General features: G+C 39.4%; 1 protein-coding gene across 3 annotated transcripts in view; it reads right to left on the bottom strand.

Moving 5' to 3' along the window:
• Window positions 1-2,111: 2,111 nt before the first annotated feature.
• LOC125269662 (macrophage mannose receptor 1-like) overlaps window positions 2,112-22,038 on the bottom strand; it is a 48,761-nt gene continuing 28,834 nt past the window's right edge. The window contains exons 1-5 of one of the 3 annotated variants that reach the window (XM_048192597.1): window positions 4,318-5,634; window positions 4,163-4,214; window positions 3,730-4,077; window positions 3,072-3,416; window positions 2,112-2,918 (exon numbers count right to left, since the gene is read on the bottom strand). In XM_048192597.1, the coding sequence (XP_048048554.1) occupies window positions 2,554-2,918; window positions 3,072-3,416; window positions 3,730-4,077; window positions 4,163-4,199 (1,095 nt within the window). In that variant the 5' untranslated portion in view covers window positions 4,200-4,214; window positions 4,318-5,634 and the 3' untranslated portion in view covers window positions 2,112-2,553. Of the gene's footprint in view, window positions 2,919-3,071; window positions 3,417-3,729; window positions 4,078-4,162; window positions 4,215-4,317; window positions 5,635-22,038 lie in introns of those variants that run through there. The other 2 variants (XM_048192596.1, XM_048192598.1) reach the window with 2 other exon arrangements.

The following is a 22,038-nucleotide window of genomic DNA, read 5'->3' as shown; positions in this document are numbered from 1 at the left end:
CTCTGGTGACTATCTAGGGCACTCCAGCTGGTGATCGTGACAGTTCTATTATTTATAAACTCCTTCTGTTAAGTGTCATCACTTTTGACTCTCCTGACAGAAGTATGGCATGCTTTTTTTTTTTTTTTTTTTTAGCATTTTAGCATTTTAGCGATAGTGTTTGGTTGAGAATGTCTTTGCGTGGTCAGCGTTAATTTTGAGTTTCGTGCTCCAGGTTGACTTAACTTACTCCAGACTGTGGTTTTGGAACCTACATACCTTGAGTAAGCAGGGTTTAGGTCAAACAACCGAGAGTTCAGGGTATATGTGATGGTATGTACTAGTGGAAACTAATTAATAGGTGCTGAACTAATTAATAGGTGTTGAAGTTGCTGGAGGAGTCACATGTGGAGGATTGAACATCACTAACACGATCAAGCAGAAAAACCTGCATCAGACTATTGAGAAGATCATCAATGATTTCCTGAATTCAATCAAACCAGTGATTGAGCTTCTGAATAACATTTGTAACATCAGAGTTTTGCACAGATTTTGCATATCTGTCATTGTGACATTTGTGAAATCAGTGTAGCATATGCACATGTATCAGGACAATCAATAAACTTTGGAGTTTTCAGAATGCTTTTAACCTGATGAACTGTGTTCGTTAATCACTAAGTCGGCTCCGACCAGTCTGCAAAGATGAGCCCATTTGACATCTTTGTGGCCTGGGCGAGGTAAGACAGTGGACCCAATTTCCTAGCTTTTGGAACATCAAAGGATCAACCCCCGGTTGTGGGCAAGAAACTCAGCGCCAGAGACTGACCAGACAAATTCCACACACACACCCCACACACACACACAGACACACACACATATACAAACATGCCTAGAGATGGTATGTACAGTTATTCTCAAGATATGACTGTGCCAAAGTGTACCCGCTATATTTTAAGTGCATATATGCTTCCTAGTGTTTAGATTTTAGAGTTTAAATGACTGTAGCCATTCTAGTTTCATTCCTATTAATGTAATTTTGTCTGTAAACCATAACTTCTTCTACATGTTTCGTTTATATGTCAAGTCTAGATTCTTTTGAAAGCTGTTCATCTGATTTATTCCATAATGTATGTCACACTGCTGACAAATGCATTGTACTATTTTTAATAGTACTTCGAAGGAAAATGAACACTAATCCAACCTTGTAAATCATGCAAATGAGTTTGCAAGACAAAAACAAAGGGAAAGCTTTCCCGCCAACTTTGCACCCATGTTATTGGCTACCCCACCTCAAGGAGGTGTGTCGGCTTATCTGTCATAAAAGCAAAGACGCACAATCTCTCCCGTGTTCTCTCCCGATTGTCTCACGAGCATCTCGTGCACGTTTTTCCCGGACCTCTCCGGTGACCACGCGCTGCCACCGCGCTCAGCTTCGGGATCGCCATCTTCCAGCGAAACTCACTCTCGTCCTCAGTTCAAACCTTCCCGCTGAACGGAGGAAGCCAACGAACTGCACCAGCGCTAACCTGAAATTCGACACACGCAACCAATGCAAGTATACTGCCGTTTCTCAATCTTAGATGATGAAACTGATTTCCGTGCTGGCTTAGGACTGGTTGTGAGTTTGCTACTTGCCTTCTCTCTTTCCTTCTCTACTTCTATTCTTGTACATAGGTGTGTATTTTCTTGTATATTTAGATGTATAACCTCTGTATTCGTAGTTTGCATATAGTAAAACGTTATTCATGCTCGATTGTTCTGTTTGTTCTTTCAGCTGAAAACCCAAGTCACTTTAACGTTTTTCGATCGTTTTATGCTTTGATGTTATAATAGCAGGTTATTTTCATGGCCAGATAACTTTGTTTATAATATTCTGTGAGGGACTTAGTTTGCTGGACAAACTAACAGTTTCTCTAAATAATTATTAAACCAGAACTAATCATATATGTAATTGATTATAATTCGTTGTAATTGATTCACGATATATGTTTAATTCCCCGTTGGGTCGATATATGAATCATAATTTATTCATAACCTTATGAATTATTATATTCATATTTCATCCATAAATTGATTAATAACTGTACGAACCGCTACATTCGTTACATCAGGAAATAATCAGAGGTGAGAATACTGGCTGTAGATGAGTTTATTTCAGCTGATGTTCTGTTTCACGTTTATCTGATGGCTTTGATCAAACACAAGATATTTTATATCCAAACTTCACTTCAGCTTTTTTAAGAATAAACCAGATTTCATTCTGAGACACAAACAATATTATTCTGAAGAGCTGCTGCTCACAGATTCACATTCAACCAGTTATTGATATAGATAAGATTAGTGAAAACATAGAGACGTAACCACACCAGATATACAGAGAGATTTACAAAACACACTTAGCATCTAAAGAATATTAAACATTAATGTTAAAACATTTTAAAAAGATCACATTATGCCATGATGATTAAAATTTAGCAGTTAGCAGATTCACTCAGAACTTACTAAAACAAATACAAGTAAATAAGAGAAAAAATGAAGAATGAAAACAGTGAATGTAAGTAAACACACAAACATTCACTCATCATTTCTGCAGATGAAGTTGAGTTTGCGAGTTTCAGGAAGGCTGATCCAGCGCTGATCTCCTCCAGACTGAACTGCTCCTTTTCTCTTCTCGAGGCGACAGTCTTCCGGTTCTACTCCGTTCCCTGGAGCCCAGTTCTGATAGCACACGATCTCTCCGCTCAACCAGAGCCACATGTTCATACTGCAGTAATTGTGTAAACCCAACCACACCGCCTCAGTAGACGCCTGTTTAACCACATTCATCACACGACGCTGAATCTCTTCTGAATGAACCGAGACCAGATTCACATGATTCTGTCTGCAGTATCTCAGAGCTTCAGGCCACGTCAGATTCTCTTTGACCAGGATCAGTTTATCTGGACACAAAACAATCCATAGAGAGAGACTGATCAAAAACAACATGCAGAACAAACACTGTGGAGGAATTTGTCATGTCAGACACGTAGTGTGAACTTTAAGATATCTGGAGGTGATGGATGGATCATGTGTGTTTGTGAGGATCTGCTCACCTTCATAACACACAAAAGGAAATTGGTTCGAGCAATACATGTCATGCCATTGTCCCAGAGATGACTGCTTGATTATGACACAATTTTCACCACCTCCATTATTATTAGGTTCACCAGCCCTCCAGTATCTGAAAGAGGAGTTACTCTGATCTGACCACTGCCATGAGTCTCTGAACAGACCGATCCAGACATCACCAGATATGTGATTATCATTGATGAACTTCTGAAGCTGTTGATTCTCATTCTGGTTCCTCACACTGACCAGATCAGTGTGATTCTGTCTGCAGTAGCTCTGAGCGTCTCTCCAGTTCTTCGTCTGATTGACAAAGACGAATCCTGTGTTCGCTTTAAGAACAACAAACAGATTCATGAATCAATTTGTTCATTAATCTTATGCTGCTTTATGGTTTGGACAGATGTCATTCAAACACTTGAGCTGTTTGAGAAGCTGGTGATTTATTGAAGATCTGTTGAATTACTTTAAAGATAAAACACATCTATACAGAAATTGACTCACTGAAAGTGTGACAAACATCCACAGACTCTTCTATATTCAAAATCAAATTGAAAAGTAATAGTGTATTTTATTGAATTAAAATTTGGTTTATGGTACATCTACTAATGAACAGATGTTGTCATTTTAAATAGCTGCACTCACTGTTGTTGCAGATGAAATACCGGGTATTACTGCATGGAAAATCTCCCCATTGTCCATTTCTTATCATAGCACACTCATCTCTGCCATCAGGTTGTGTAGGAGCCCAGTTCAGATAGAGCGCAGGATCACCTGAAGACCACTGCCATTTATCAACACCCGTCTTCTGCAGCCCAATCCAGACACGTTCATCATTCAAACTCTTCTTCAGCTCGTTCATGTCGTTCATGTTGTCAACGGTGGCCAGATCTTTGTAATTCTCTCTGCAGTATCTCCAAGCTTCAGTCATGGTCTTCGTCACGTTTATAAAGTGATACTGACGCTGAACACATTCAGATACGGAGCAGAGAGCTGTGAAAGAGAGGGTTTGATTTAATGCTTTTCATAACAGAGTCAAACCTGATGAAACTATAAACCATAAATAAAACACACTCACCAATGAGAAGAAGAATCAAATATAGAGTTTGCTCCATTTCTGAAGAAGAAATCTGAAAAATATACTAATTTAGCAGCATAACTGGATTCACAATCATTAAGACCATATTAACATCTCAAAGTCTTATTGTGGTTAAAGAATGAAGTTGTTCTTACTCTAGAGGTCGTGTGTTTCTGTCCTGAGTCTGATGTTTCTGTCCGTCTTTAAACAAAGTGATTATTATATATGCTCTCATTCAGTACATCACATCATTTGTTTATTTCACTCTTAAAAAAACACAAAAACCTTTTTCATTTTTCTCTTCCTCATTTGTCCACGTCATTTCTCAGATTTTTGTTGCTGTAATTCTTTGGAAGTGTGTTAATTTGAATGTGCTAGAGAGTTCGTATGTATATTGTATTTCCATAGAGGTTTCACAGAAAAAATCCACCTCAGCATTTGCATTTTATTTTTACTCATTTCTTTCCATGTTTTTTCAGCTTTGTTACTGTCAGTGAGTAATAGCACGTGTAACACAACACAATATTTAAGATGCACTTTGTGTCTACATTAACACAATATTTCTTTATTGTGTCATGAGTGCTGTGTAACAAAAATATAATGGCCAACAACTGAAATGTGCAGAGGAAAAAAAGACTACAGCAAAAATGTGTTCAATAGCAATACACCACTCATTTGCGTTCTATAATTTTTAGCTTCTCTTCCTACAGTAGCATTTGCCTTGTGGTTCTCCAAAAATGTGTTGAGTGCACCTGTCATGATTGTTTGTACCATTAATATAAAACTCTCCAGCATAAACAGACAGATTCTCATAATCTACACACCCAAATCACAATGCCTGTCTGTCTGTGCCTTCCACTGCACTATTACAGCATAATTTACACTTAATCCAGGTAAACACAGATGACGACGTTCCCTGCCACCTTCTACATCTCATTTCTCTATTCTCTTCCTAACAGCAGCGGCCACTATCACCAGGGAGACTTGTCACTCAGGTAATTGCAAGTAGCCTAATCATAATGCCTCGAAACAGCAAAAGTACGAAATAATAATAGTAATACAATACATTTAAAAAATCTCTTGGTGGGGCGGGGGCTCTCACTGGCGCCCCCCAGCTGTTTGCGACCATCCATGTCCTGCCATAACAAACCGTCAGATCACACTCCTTATCAAAGGCATTCAAAAAACCATCCCCACTCATCCCGTTTCTAGGCAACCTCTAAGCATTGATCTTTTAGCTAAATCCCTGACCTTCCTGCGTTCTGGTCACATGCCCCCCGATACAGCAAGAACCCTGGATGCTATGTTTACCCTGGTCTTTTTTGGATTCCTCAGAGTTTCTGAAATTACAACCAATTCTAAATTCAATCCAGCCATCTCCAATCTCCAAGTTTTACACCTGGCTGGTTCACACCGCACGCGTCAGCGGCACGTGAGCGTCGTGTTAGCAGTGCGTGAGCGTGAACTGCAGCTGCAGAGTATTCACACTGGAAGCGTTTGTACAGTGTGACAGCAGCGGCTCCAAGCTACATATAAAGTGAGCATTTCTTTACAAAGAAAGCTATAAATTTGTTTTTATAAGTTGGTCATTTATAGACTTGATAGTCTTGAAAGTTTGTTAACATGCAGGTGTACAACATATACATAACTCGCATATAAACGTAAAATAAAAAAAATAAATGAAAAAAAGCCTCGTGTCATCCATTGCTGCACACAAATGAGGTAAGCTTTGTTTTTTACATCATCTGCCGCATGCACACGTTTAAACACAGCAAACTCGGGTTTGATTTGGGTATGCAAGAGCCTATATTGCTGTCTGTGTAATAACTAAAATAATGTTTATATATCATATTTACTGGTTAGTTTAGTTTAGTTTTTTATAATATACCATACTTTAGCCCAGCCTCTGTGTGTGGTGTGAACGCTCTCATCTGTTAACATGGGAGCCGAAAAAAATATGCGCTGCTTACGCTCTGCTGACGCATGCGGTGTGAACCCGGCCTTAGATACAGACACGATCGTTTCCTCCTCAAACATAGCAAAACTGATCAATTAAAAAAACGGCCATTTCATCCATATCTTCAATCTTCCAACACTCATCCAGCCATATCGATCTCTTTCTTTCTTCCTTGCACACAGGAAGGTTCATCTCCTCTCTGCTTGACCCACCTTTCATTGATGAGAACAACCTTCCAGTCACTAGACCAGGGGTCTTCAAACTCGGTCCTGGCGGGCCACTGTCCTACAGAGTTTAGCTCCAACCCCAATTAAACATACCTGAACCAGCTAATCAAGATCTAATTAGGCATACTAGAAACTTACAGGCAGGTGTGTCAAGGCATGTTGGAGTTAAACTCTGCAGGACATTGGCCCTCCAGGACCAAGTTTGGAAACCCCTGCACTAGACATTCCATAAAAAGCTTAAACACATCCTCACCCACTCTGGTATCCAAGCTCACTTGTAATCATCTCACTCCTTCCGCAATGGAGCAGCCAAGACCGCAGCCCAAAAAGGCCTGCCAGACCATCAGATCAACATGATACTGCCGCTGCAGCGCTCTGCCTAATTTGATACTGCCGCGGCGGCACCTCACCTAACTTCAAACTGCTGCAACAGTGACCTGCCTACCTCAATACTACCACTGCAGTGCTTCCATTCCTTCTTTTCTCCAGTTTTGGGGGGTCTTCTGGATTATTGAAATAATTTCACATGCCGGTTCCTTCAATAATCATGATCTGTTTAAATCCAGTAATTCTCGCTTGCTGTCTAATTTCTGCATTTGTTTTTGGGGGGCAATCAGAGCTCGAGTAGAATATCCTCTCCGAGCCCGAGCTCCAGCAAGCCAAATCTGTTTACGACTTGCGCTAAGATTATATGGGCACACTAACTCGTGAAGTAAAGTTATTAAACGTAATTTCGGGAGGAGTACTCCCATCTAATCTTCCAATTAAAACCAATGTATAAAACCAGCATCTTACCTCATCCTGTTGTTAATTCTTTCGACATCCCTCCTCCTCCCCTTAACCTCCTTTTTGTACAGTTTTGCCCTGTTATAGGGGGGCAATCGGAGCTCGAGTAGAATATCCTCTCCGAGCCCCTCTATAGCAGACAGCAAGCCAAATCTGTTTACCACTTACGCTAAGATTATATGGGCACACAAACTCATGAACCGTGCATAAAAAAAAAATAATCGAAGCCTTTGCGATTTCTTAATCACAATAACCCAAATCTTTAAGCATGATTTCAATGTATTTTTTTTTAATCATTCATTAATCTTTTTTAATCATAAGAAGCCTGAAACTCTGTGTGTCTCATGTAGCCAGAGGAACTCTGAACCTCACAGTGATTCAGAGAGCTGAATCTGGTTCATCATCATGCTTTACGATGACTATCCCTTTAGAATGATTTATGCCTCAGAAATGCAGCGCTAAACCGCAGTCTACTCCCCAGAGATGCGTGTCTCGTAATCGGACGTCCTGACCATCCCAGCAAAATTGGGGAATTCTGCTTGGTCTCGTTGCGTCAAAGCTCAACAAAAGAATAGTCTTTCACATCATAATTCCTAAACAGTAGGCAAAAATCACTTACTAATGGTTAGTAAAACAAAACAAGAAATCAAGTCAATCCGATGTGGATTTCTCCGTTTCACCTACTGACGCAGTCTGTCATATTTCTCCGCCTTCCTTTCTCACAACAGCCAGTCGCCGTCGCAAATACCTTTCTAGCAGGAGGGATTTACGATTCCTCGTCCAATAACAAAAGAGATGATCAAACTTGATTATAAAAATAACAGTTTCCAGCAAGTACATTTCAACCAGACAACAAAAACGTTTAAAGGAACAGCGACCGATATGTATGGGTATTTGTGAATAACAGTAAACACAGCATACATATTAAATACATTAATTACACCATATTTATCTAAAAAAATTCACCCAGTTCACATCAGTATCTACCAAAAGTGGTCCAAGAAAGAAACAGTGGTGAACCGGTGACAGGGTCATGGGCGGCCAAGATTCATTGATGCACGTGGGGAGTGAAGGCTGACCCGTGTGGTCCGATCCAACAGATGAGCTACTGTAGCTCAAATTGCTCCAGAAGTTAATGCTGGTTCTGATAGAAAGGTGTCAGAATACACAGAGCATCAGTTTGTTGCGTATGGAGCTGCATAGCTGCAGACCAGTCAGGGTGCCCATGCTGACCCCTGTCCACCGCCGAAAGAGCCAACAGTGGACACGTGAGCATCAGAACTGGACCATGGAGCAATGGAAGAAGGTTCCCAGAATTCCCAAATTCCCTAGATCTCAATCCAATCGAGCATCTGTGGGATGTGCTGAAGAAACAAGTGTGATCCATTGAGGCTCCACCTCACAACTTACAGAACTAGACACCACAGCACACCTTCAGGGTCTAGTGGAGTCCATCCCTCGACGGGTCAAGGAGTTAGTGAGTTGGAGCTCACTATAGATTACTTTTGGCAAAAAAAATAAGCAGCCTCTCAGATGAAATTGCCCTTATTCTTTCTCTCCCATTAGGTTACATTACAAAAGGGCAAATAACAGCAAAAAACATGAACATGACAAAATTGAGAAAAATATAAAGAAAATATCACAACATAGAAAACATACCTGATACACAAAGAACAAATAAGTATCCTCTCAGATGAAATTGCCATTATTGTGCTCCATAAAACAAATGTGTCAAATTTATCACCATGTGTTCACTTCCACAAATTAGACAAAATATAATGTTGAAAATTGACCCATTTGTTTCCTTTTTTCCCATTTATTTTTCTTTGTACTACATTTCCCACAAATCCCGGCAACTTACATTACCATATGGTGTACTACATTACCCATAATCCCCTGGTCAAAGTCTATAAATAGACCTAATTTCCTTTCTTTGTTCTTTTGCATTGGTGAGATGTGGGTGTTTGAATGGACACCCTACCATGTCTTTGAGTCCTTTCCTTAGGATGCGTTAATGACTAAAGATCATCCTGTTAATCCTGTCCTTCTATTAACATCTGACATGTGAATTTGCTCCCTGTATCTCCATGTGCTTTGGATCGCTCAAAGAATTCAAGAATTAAGCATCCTGAACTCAATAAATTAAAGACTGTAAGGACTAGAACTTTCTCCAGTGTTTTAATCAGACTCACACATCTACAATTCTGACGAACTTTGGATATTTAACATCTGATATACAGCAAATGACAAAAATAATCACACAGATAAGTGAAATAACATTATACACATGGTTTGAGTGAAAATTTGTTTATTTGATAGGAAAAAAAGCATGTTAATGAACATTTGTAAAAATACAATATGTAAACAAGCCAGATTATAGCAACATTTCTAATTTACATCTGCAGTCCGTAGGCAGGTACACACAAAGACACAAACTCAAATACACACACAACACTACATTAAAGACTAATACCCCAACACATATTTAAACTTTCTAATTCAAATGTTTACACAACTGATTCCTCATAAGCCACTTTTTAAGATGATCTTTAAAGGGGACATATCATGAAAATATGACTTTTCCCATGTTTAAGTGCGATAATTGTGTCTCTGGTGCATCTACCAGCACAGAAAATGTGAAGAAGGACAACCCAGTAACTTTGTTTTGGTGAGCCTTTTTCTACAAGCATGAGAGAAATCGAGCCGTTCTGATTTCGCTCCCCTTGTGATGTAGGAAGGGGATCTTATTATATATTACCGCCCCCTGCATCTGTATGTTTCCACCCACGGCGCCGCCATTGTTTCCTGAATTGGCACGAGTAACACTGGTCCAGGAGTGCAGCAGCAGCCGCTGTCCCGCAGTTCAGCTGCAGCCCTGATCAAACACACTTGAATGTCTTCAGGATTACTAAAGCTACGTGAAGGAAGATAAGTTGTGTCAGAGCAAAACTCTGCAGGACAGCAGCACTCAAGAACGACCGTCCCTGAGCTCGTGATAAGTCTCAACATTATCACTGATCTGTTAACGGATATATATGAGTCTCCATAAACTCCTGGCATCTGAGCCACTCAGGACGCAGTGGTGTAATTTTATTTATGAAGGGAATATGTCCAGATAAATTCATATACCAGCATGTGAAAGTCATTAACACTAGAATGCTGCACACGATCGTCAGTAAAACACAGGATTTGCACAGAAATTCATTCTCAAATGTAAGGCCCGCCCAGTCGGCCCAATGGCGGTTTCCCACAGGACGGGGAAGGTTTCTTGCGTGTTCCGTCTTTTCAGCGTGGCAAAGTAGTTTAATTCTGATGCAAAAACTTGGGAAAATGAGATCCAGGCAATAGATAATGTTGATGAGAAATTATTTATTCATTACAATTAAATTTAGCCTCACACGCAAACTTTAATCGATAATGAAAATATTTAATAAAACCAAAAGGTAAAATAACAACCATAAAGAAGCAGTCAATAGTTAATAATAAAATTTAGAGTTTTGTAAAATTCAGAGTATTGTATCTAATAGATGAAGATCAAAAAGAGCAATAATTAAGACATTTGCAGATAAGAGACAAGAAGTAGAAGCCAAGGAGAGCAAAGGAGGGAAAAAGCTGAATTATCAATGACTTTATGCCATGAGCATATAGGGAAATTTACATCCCACACAAATAGATATAAGAGTTGTTTTGACCCCCTTTGGGAATTTTGCAAATCTTACCCTTTTAAATGTCATCAGGAAAAATAACAGACATATTTTGATCAGATTCAAATTCAAATGGTTAATTCTGAAAAACATCACTTCTACAGTACTTGGCAGGCGTCCAATGTCTAACCACAAACGTGCGGACGTGACCTGTCACACGGGAACACTTGAAGAACAACTGAACATAACAAGCATACATACTCTTAAAGATAAAATAAGAATAACCATAAGGGTACAATAACATAAATATGAATAAAAATGCATGAATATGAATATTGACCATTTCGGATCCACCAATTCCCCCACTGGAGTCTTTAAAGACTCCCAAAATTTTCAAAAGATATGAAATGGATGCCGAATAAATCGAATATATAAGCATCACATCTAAATGAAGCTGCGGGTGCCTCTCTAACCCCAGCTAACTGCATAGAATATTGACTGGAAGCCTTCACCAGGTTGGTCCGACGAGGGCCACTAAATGAACCCGACCCCGAACGTCCCCTGGACTTTTGCTGGGTTGAGGACTCTGTCAGGTGGATAAAATTTCTTCCATTAGTCTTAAATTGTTAGCCAGTTTTAGTAAAGAATCAAATTAATTTGCCATAATGAATTGTGAATTCAATATCAACACTAGACCTAGATAAAAAACTAAGGAAAAAAAAAACATAACCATCAGACGTATCACACAAATAGACAAATTAAACAACTTTATATCATTTGATAACCCTAAACAACACAATCCTTTAGAGTCTCAATCTCTCCATTCTGTGCTTCAGCTGTAGGATGATGTAATCAGTTTCAGTCTTTCTGGGGACTTCCCCTTGTGTTGCTAAGCACTGAGGTGCTCGTCGATCCTTCCTTGGTTCTAGGACACTCTTGATCAGGTGGAGCAAACATTGGGCTTTTAAGCCACCAGTTGAGTTTACTCATTCTCTTCATTGACCCTCCTAAGGGACACTTCCTTTCCAGTGGTCACAATCAGGCGTCACACAGGAAAACGAACTTGTTTGATGAATATACCACAACCACATATAATCTCCTGATTACATCTACTCGTACTGAACCTAGACATGGAGAAGATATAACGGACACAAAAAGAAAACAAAAGAACAAAACAAAACAACATTGTCGTTTTTCACATGATTGACAATACATTAGCACTCGGATTAGTAGGATGAATTTCAGCAATCAACAGCATGGCTTTGACCTGTGAATGAAGATCCTGAAATGGTTTTGTTAGAGACAACATATATTTCCACATCACCCCATCCAGTCCTCCTTGGGGTAACAAAACCTGTGGAAATTAATTTGGTGTGAGGGTTATCCAGGGCTGTTCAGACCATGATATTCCTTTATCTGGCAATATCATACATAATTAATTTATTGTAATATTATTTTCTTTGTTGATTAAATGAGTAAATAATTTCTTATTTTCACACAATAATATAAATTCCTCTACCTGGATAACTCTCATCCCACCTTCAACATGTTAACAATCACAAAACATCACATTATACATTCAGAACAGAATCAGTTCATTCAGTGGAATCCATCATGACATGCTGGAAAGAAAAGTAAAGTTAGTGTGGGGTAAACAGGACAAGATTGCTTGTTCTGCTTTCCCAAAGTTATTCACCTGTGCAGGTGTGGCATTGTTTCATTCTGCCACAGTAACCCAGGTCAGGATTATTAGCCAAATTCATCCATGACCATCATTTCATTAGGCATAATTCATATAATGTGCCCATTTTAGAAAAATTGAATACAGCTGTTTATGGCATTTTTCTTTGCCATGGTGCACCATCACTCACTCACACACACACACACACACACACACACACACACACATACTTTCACACTTTTATGTCTCTGGCCAGAGTATAATTTTTTTTTGTTCTCATGCACTGCATATGCAAACAGTGAACTGAATGGGGAATATATATATTGTTAAGGGTGGAATACCACGAGTCCAATCGAATCAAACTCTTTCGACGATGTTGGAAATGATGAAACATAGGCACTGTGGCATTCCCCGCTCAACAGTGTCTAGGTTTTCAGACGACGTCAGTCGCAATAGAATTGATTTTAAACACCGCAAAAACAAACACCAGTTTTAAAGAAATATTATTTCAAGCCTAGGCATGCCACAGTTAAGAGAACAAATTTCTTAAATATATTTTATCATTCATCTATGTAATAAAAAAAGTTTCCTTTTTACAGTTGCTCATGAGCTGTTCTAATAATAATAATAAAAACTGGAGATCTCATCATTTTGGATCCATGGTTAACCATAACCATAATCTCTGATGACAGCATTCGTGATATATATTGATTTTACAGTTTTGGAATTTTTTTTTTCTTCATAATAAAGAATAAATATCTATTAGCCAAGATGGAGTGACTAATATCATATCTCTACCATCCATATTCTATTTAAGAGAATTCTGTAACACACACGTCTGTCCTGAGAGCAAAGTTTAAACTCTCGTGAGTCTCATCATTGCACAACATTCTCTAACTAAGTCCAAACCCAGTTTTAACTGAACATCAGTCAAGCAATCACTTAAATTTCATAAAGAGTTGGACTGGTGCTTATCAACAGAAAAGTGCAGTAGGTTAACAAAATCAAGAACTGCTATGAGACTATTATCAGTCTGTAAGTTGTGATGACGAATCTAATTCTGAAGCATTCTCTGCAGTGATCACAGTAAAGGCAGTACCTGCACCCACACACGAGGAAGAGAGGAAGTCCATGGAAGTCCAGTTGGAACATGAGGTTGACTCTGAATGCAGCCGTCTTTCTCTCTCTGCATCATGGCAGGATGTGTTGTTTCTGCATGAACTCAGTCTTTTCGTTGTCAGCCCTCAGAAGTTCAGCTTCCTCTTTCGGGGACTGGGCTGAAGGCCCATCAACGAGTGCCTGCGTTTCTCTGCAGCCTGGGTCTTTGAGTCTCTTTTCCCCACTGGCATGCACAGTCCATTCACTCATTTGTGTTGGGACATCTTCTTCTGGAAATTGAACACTCAGAGAATGGCATAAATCAAATTGACCCCACATAAATTGTCATCACAACCGAAAATGAGCAATCTGCTCAGCTTTTACTTATTTTAAGAGTCTCATCCAACTGATAACAGCAGTTCTAGATTTTATTTTAATAAAGCAAGTTCTTCTTTGCAGAAAATAGAGCAAGCAATTTCTTCTTTGCAAAATGCAGAAAAGAGCAACTAAACTATATTTCTAATTATCTGAAGATATAAATAATACTCACAAATACATCAAAATCAAACAAAACAAAACAAAATGAAACTTTTCTTTCTTTACCTAAATCAATTTAATTTTAACTTAGTCACTCAATCTCGTTCTCATTCAACGCAATGCAAAAGTTATTTCCATTAACACTTATTAAAAATCTCTACAATAGATAAAATTTCAAGCTGTCCACCAGGGATTATGAATACATATTTCAGACATCTTCAGATCACTGATAACAGAATATATTAAACCTATATTTTTGCTTCATTCAGTTAATATTGTACTATTTATTAATTTCTCTTTTTGACTAGCTTTACATTTCATGCATATCGTATTTTACCTGAGACAATGCATAAAATAATAATAAAACACAAACCATTAAGCAGAATTATCTAAGTACAATTGTACATATCATATCACTAAAATTTGGACCACAATACGTTAAAGACAGCAGCACACTCGATCTAACACAGCTGGGACAGAACAGAGCAGGAACTCGAAACTAACTTCACCTCATCAAAGTGACTGAGGAAATGGTGGCAAATAGCCATTAATTGATTTTTTTTTTTTTTTTAAGCCTACAATCCAATCCAATCTCCTTTATAAGACGGACATCCACATACAAAAATAATTGCTAATGTGCTGCTCTGCTTTGACACCCACTCTGACAAGATCGAGTTATGTAGGACATTTTAAACGTTATTTAGCATTTTAGGTTTTTTAGTGTCTTGCAAGGACTTCAATACACAAAAGAATAAGTCATGACCAAATATAACTTCATCTATCAGATAAAACACTCAAAATACTTGTGGTTGAAGACAATGGTAACATTTTTTTTTTTTCCTGCTTCATATAATAAATTCTACAAATTTGCAAAATTTAAATTTCTACTTTCTGAATTCAGACAAATTTCAAATTTCTCTTGGTTTTAATTTTAGATATTACTATATATCTGCCAATGGATCTCAACTTAATAATTCAGCAAGGCCAGTCTACTGTTACCGAAATTGCAAAGCCTTACTGAACCCTACTAATTGCAAAGCCCTACTTAAAGCATCCACCCTAAGACGCGAGTTGACCAAACAGACTTTCAATAAATCTACCCAAAACACAGTCCCACCCGAGGATTAACCTACACGGTGAAACAAACAGTAGAAAATTGATATCAAACGGCAGTCACCCTCGCCACAGAGCGCTCCCTCTTTATACTCTCTGCTAGAGACTTACACTGAATACTCAGAAATTGGTAATTCAATATGAACACCAGTTATTCAATATTCAAAAACTCGGCAGAGGCCGGACTCGTGGTTCTTTCTTTGTCTGCAGCCAAATGAAGGTCCACATCCACAGGCGGACAGCTTCCAGGCTCTCGGCAATTTTGAAAACAGAAGACCAGAAATAAACAGAGGATATTACTCACTTCAATAAAGCAGAGGAATTTTGCTCACCTCTATTTAAACCTTGCACTGCATCTTCCAACGAACCCAAACCGGGCCGAACAGATCCGGGTCACGGCACCAAAACTGATGCAAAAACTTGGGAAAATGAGATCCAGGCAGAAGATAATGTTGATGAGAAATTATTTATTCATTACAATTAAATTTAGCCTCACACGCAAACTTTAATCAATAATGAAAATATTTAATAAAACCAAAAGGTAAAATAACAACCATAAAGAAGCAGTCATTAGTTAAAGGTGCTAAAGAGGATGTTTTGTTTTATACATTTTTGCAATATTACTTGAAACTGTCTTTACTAACTGATAAAAGACTATTTATTAGGTGCACTGAAAGGAATAATATTAATATACATCATCTGTGCACGAGGTAGGGCCTTAAAAACATCAGCCAATCGTTTACGCGATGATTGGCCCTCTGGCTTGTCAATCACTGCCATGACGTTCCTTGTGAGAGACGCGCGGCTGCACGCTCCAGTAACTTTCCACACTCCACAGGCGCCGCATGCAATGTTTTTGCCCGGAGACAGGAGTAACAACTGCAGATTATGAGTTACCTGCGGTGAGTCCGACATAATGAATCCACTAACACGACACAGCGAATGCCGGTGGTAAACACTCATGTTCCAATACGAGTGTTTACGAGTTTTGGGAGGCGTTCCTTCGAAGGAAGGGGGTTGTTCTTACGCATGCGCTCATTTCAAAGACTCACTAACAGTCTTTGGTTTCTCAGTCGACGAAAAGGAGGGAAAAAGCTGAATTATCAATGACTTTATGCCATGAGCATATAGGGAAATTTACATCCCACACAAATAGATATAAGAGTTGTTTTGACCCCCTTTGGGAATTTTGCAAATCTTACCCTTTTAAATGTCATCAGGAAAAATAATAAAGATTCAAATTCAAATGGTTAATTCTGAAAAACATCACTTCTGCAGTACTTGGCAGGCGTCCAATGTCTAACCACAAACGTGTCGACGTGACCTGTCACACGGGAACACTTGAAGAACAACTGAACATAACAAGCATACATACTCTTAAAGATAAAATAAGAATAACCATAAGGGTACAATAACATAAATATTAATAAAAATGAATGAATATGAATATTGACCATTTCGGATCCACCAATTCCAAATAATCTTTTATCTGACTCCATGTTATTATGACCTCGAATTTAGTTTAGAATGTCAATTGATTATTGGTCATTTGTATAATAATTTGGCTTTACATTTGAATATTCTATTTAACTATTTACTCTTATTGTACTCATTCATTCGGTTCTCAGTGTCGCACAGGGTCCTCGCACTGGCCATTCATTAATATGCGGGCCCACGATCACAAACTCGCCAGTCTTGGTCACTAGACAGAGGTAATTGACTATACTAATAGAGTGCCGCTCTCATGCTTGCTTTCTCTAAAAGTATTTGGTTTAGTCCCCCATAGATCTGTATACACTTGAATTAAAGCAATATTAGTTCCTTAAATACTCAGACCAAGACAAAACATCCCCCAATGTGGGGCATGAACTTACAATCAGAATTTGCATTGACTAGGGTCACAGACCTCAGGGGTTCGCACCTTGCTGTGGAACAGGAGGTAATTTAGATGAAAGACCCTGGGAAAGAGGCACACCCATGGTTGCAACCAAAGTATCTCTAAAACTCTTAAAATCTTTAATACCTTTGGTTTACTTCCATGTAGACGAGACCATTGTACCAAGACATTTCAAACGATACCAAACATGACTGTTAATTCATTTGCATTGACAGAACATTAGAATTTGTATATAATCTTTTTAAGTGAACTGAGTGATGGGAAGAATGTGTAAAGGGAAGGAAGTGGGGGAGAAGGAGCAAATGTGAAGGAAGGACAGGATGGAAAGAAGCTTTCCCGCAACTTCACTCTGTGGGGTGTGGAGACAAATGGCTGTATGTGTTTGTGCTGTCCATATCTCAGGAGATCAAAGTATCTGAGGATCTGTTGATCTTACACAAAGATGGATCGACTGATCCAATTTCATATATATTTATTTCTTTTAATCATATTTATTTATGATGTTTGCTAATTGTCTTTCTGAATGTGTTTCGTTAGCATGTTGCTAATGTACTGTTAAATGTGGCTAAAGTTACCATAGTTTCTTACTGTTTTCACGGAGATCAGGGCCATGTCGTTATTTTCATTTTTAAATCAAACGCGTGTTAAAACATTAAAGACATAACATACAGCATTTACACTTATAACAAAACATTCAAAAAGATAATACACGAAGAAAAAAACAAAGTTATATATATATATATATATAATCAGTTCAAGCATATACCAGTTCAAATCTCAAGTAACTTCAACTCTTTGGTAAATAAAAGTGTATCTCTATATTTTTTGTTCTCAATACATTGGAGAGACTCAATATACAAATGAAAATCAGTCATAAAGACCTTCAAACAGGCTTTAGAATTATTTATTTTACTTTTATGAATATAACTGAAAAAGAAGAGTCTTGTTGCTTTTCACTCATGCTACAATCATTGATCTGGAATTCCAAGAAAGAAACAATGTTAAAGACTGTTTTAATGTTTTAATGTCTTATTGTTAATGCTAACACTAAGACATGGTTTCGCTATTTTCCAGGCAGTGAAGTTGCATCTGAATTTGTGTCAAGTTTCGACATTTTCACATGAGTTCCAAATAGTAACACAAGTAGCAGAAGCTGAAATTGAATGTTAATAAAGCTTTTTAATGTTTTTTGTTATTGTGTTGAATGTGTTATTTTTTTTTTCTAACTGCGATTTCATAATTCATCCCATAGAGGGTTAAGATATAATGGACATTATTAATCTAATAAGATCTTTGGAAATAGCCTATATACAATCTAAAATGCTCGAAAAATATGAATTTACATAAAACAATTTAGGCTCTATGTGTGAGATCTGTTCAAAGTGAATCTGATGTAGGTGCCACTTTCAACCACGAGATGGCAGCAGTGCTACAGCACACCTTATTTCACTTCATTTCAACTTTATTCCTTTTAACTTAATTAATGACAGCAACATACTGTATTATTAATCACGTAGGTACTTTGGTAAAGCGTCAGATCAGCTTTTATACTATAATATAGGCCATTGAAGTAATTACATCTGTGTTTATTGATGCGATTACAGCAAAGTCGCACTAGAGGGCAGTGTTTCACTGTTACAGAGTTTATCTGTTTATGTGCAGTAAAAGATGACTATTTTATGGGGAACCTGTGTTTATATAATATCAACTAAGAGAACAGTGCTTATCTTGGTATAAATAAGACTGAAATATAGTTTTTTTTTTTTTTTTTTGCACTAATTAGTTTGTCCACAAACAAAACTACAGAAGAGAACAAAAAATCTCCCACCGTCCATAAATCTGCTGTTTCAAACTGTACATTCATTGTATTATTTATCAGGTATAATATAAATTTCAAATGTTTGGTGAATCAATCTGAATTAATGATAGTTTAATTAATTTAATTAATGAGTTTGAAATTAACCGTTGTAGATTTTGCACGTAAAACTTAAGCTTGTGCTGACTGGATGTTCACGTGATGATTTGTGAAGGTTATGAATAATTTTATTTAATAATTTTGAGTGATATTTTATTTAATGAATAGATGAAACCTAGACACAAGGTGTAACACAATATGAGCAACTGTAAGAACACATTATTTCAGAAATACCATCTAACAAAGACATTTTGAGTTCAAGAGTGTTTATTGTCTGTTCTATTATTAACTGAATCAGTCTATGATAAATATAATGTAAAACGACGTACAGTAGAAAGCTGCCAGTGGCATATTCTTCGTACGTCGCTAACTCACTTAGCTGGATTTGACTGATGGCGATTTGGCATGATCTTGGATTGTTCGGTTCTTCGACGCTCATCCTGGGGGGTATTGCACAAAAGCAAGATAAGCGATTAAGCTGGGATTTTCCAGTTATCCTGGCTGAATTTAGCCCTGACTCGGTTGCATGAAGGGAGGCTAAATTAATCTACATTAAAGGTCCCGTTTTTCGTGTTTTTTTTAAGCTTTGATTGTGTTTATAGTGTGCAATATAACATGTGTTCATGTTTCGCGTCAATGGAGCCTTCCATTCCTTCCGGACCTGCATTCTGAGGTTAAGAAGGCATGGAAGAACCCGTATTCGGCCAGGATTCATCTGCATCAGCGGGGGAATTTCGCTGATGTGGCGGGATTGGGCCAGTACGGGTATGTGTCGATGCCTCCCATTGACGAGACGTTCGCGAACTATCTTGCCACGGGCAGTGCACCGACACTTAAAGCTCCGGTTCTGCCGTCCAGACCCCTTAGAATGACATCTCGTCTGAACGGCAGAGCATATGCTGCTGCAGGTCAGGCTGGTGCTGCTTTACACACTATGGCGGTGTTACAAGCATACCAGGCTGACCTGCTGAAGCACCTGGATCAGGGGCAGGGTTTGTCCCCTGAAGCGGTGGCTGAGCTGCGCCACACCACAGATCTCGCTCTCCGGGCCACCAAGCAGACGGCCGCCTCGATTGGTAGATCGATGGCGGCTATGGTGGCCACGGAGAGGCATCTGTGGTTGAAAATGGCGGACATCGGGGAGAGAGAAAAGGGCTCTCTCCTCGATGCCCCGGTCTCGCCATCTAAACGTTTCGGCGGCTCCGTTGAGGCGGTAGTCGGAAGGTTCAGGGAAGCGAGGGCGCGCTCAGCAGCATTTAAGAAGTGCATATATACGGTGATTGTAGGCTAGATTGTTAAGCCTCTTTCTAGTTAGCAATAGTGTTGTATTGGCTGTTTCATGGATATCAGTGCTCACATACTGTTTATACACTGCTTCAGGCCCTGCAGCATGTTTGTTTGAGGTGGTAGGCTTAATTAGCCTCCCTTAGACCATGTTGATTGTTTCGGTTCCCTTTAGTCTCAGAACTTAGGGTACTTTGCCTGTTTGGAAAGTGTAGCCTAGCACAGGTTGTAGTTAGCTTCCCATAGCTAGTGGGTTAGAGCTGGTTCCCTGTAGCTTGGTCCCCTGGAAACTCACGAGCTGAAGCCTTGTGTCATTGAATCGGTAGGCCTCTTCTGGCCTCCGTTTTAGTTTACATATCGTTAGCCTCATAGCATAATTGCCTAAGTCATTCATTTTCAAATGATACTTAGGCAATTATGCTATGAGGCTAACGATATGGGCACAGTTTGTGTTTTCTGTGCGGCTCAGGATGAGATGTCAGTAGTGAAACCTTACTGAGGTTTGGTTTAACCTATTGTTGCCTCTTTGAGTCGATGATTCTAGTTGAGCTAAGAGCCACCTAGAGATTAGGTTGGACCTTGTGCTCCTGGAAACGGCCACGAGACTTTCGCCTTGTGTCCTGAGGGAGGCTAAGCCTACGGGCCGCCTTTTGGATACACTGGCGTTTGTTTAGGTGTATTTCTCTCTGAGAACTATTTCTTTACACCTTGTTGGCCAGGGGCCCAAGTGGTAGATTCAACCCCCTCTTTTGCGGGTTGTTTACCAGGCTTGGGACCTAAAACACTGCCACGAGCTGATGCCACGTGTTTGTTGAGGTTATAGGCCTTCCAGGCCTTCCTTAATACGTGTTGGCGTACGTTGTACTCCTCTTGCTTAAAGAGTAAAAGGTGCTTTTACTGAGTACACTGCTTGTCGGATCGTGTTGGGTATAGTCTACCTGTTAGGTGAGCTCTGCGCTTCCCCTTGGGTTTGTAATGGTGCTTAGCTCCCTAAGCTGATTATGATGGTTTGGCCTTGATCAGGCTCCGTCTTTAGGGTCAGCCCCAGGCTGGTTTGTGCTCCCCTTTTCAGGGCTTTCAGCGCACAGCCTCCTCAGTGCGTTAATTAAGCACTGGGTAGATCCTAGGTTGAGCGGATTACCTCCCCTCGATATGAGGGTTCATAGCACTCAGCTGAGTTCTGCTCTCCAGGATGCCCGTCTCTACGCGTGGGTCTGAGCTGGTGTCTGCGTTTCTGCAGTCACTCTTACCTACTATCTTCCTGAAGAATGCGTTTTAGAGGCTCTGTATTCAGACAGGGTTGGCCTGAACTGAGTCTGTTCCCTGAGAAGACCAGGTCGGCCTCCCTGGTGGCAATGAGGGTGACCTTGCTCCCCTCATGAGTGACTGGCTGAGGTTCCCTTTGGTTCCTTGGCCACATTCCCTTAAAGGAACCACTTTTCTCACAAGAAAATTGGGTTCTAGACGCCTTAGCGTTTCTCTAGGCTCTATTTGTTAAAAGAGAAAGGTAGAAGCCTGTGGGAAGGTCAGCTTGGGCTGTTGGCCAAAGGGAATGCTGTCACTGACAGCCTGGTGTGACCCGAGGGGGAGTTGCTGGGCAGTTTGAGAACTGCCTTGAGGTCTTTGCCTCAGCCATATTTTTTGGCAGGCACTCCCCTCCAGCATGGCGGCGTGGGTATATCGTTCCCCAATGCGTTCTGTTCAACGCAGAGTGGAGTTCCCTTCGAAAGGGAACGT

This window comes from Megalobrama amblycephala, linkage group LG6 (genome assembly GCF_018812025.1).
Source record: "Megalobrama amblycephala isolate DHTTF-2021 linkage group LG6, ASM1881202v1, whole genome shotgun sequence".
Classification (NCBI taxonomy): Eukaryota; Metazoa; Chordata; class Actinopteri; order Cypriniformes; family Xenocyprididae; genus Megalobrama; species Megalobrama amblycephala.
Note: the sequence above shows the minus strand (reverse complement) of the source record. Positions and strands in the feature narration are given on the sequence as shown.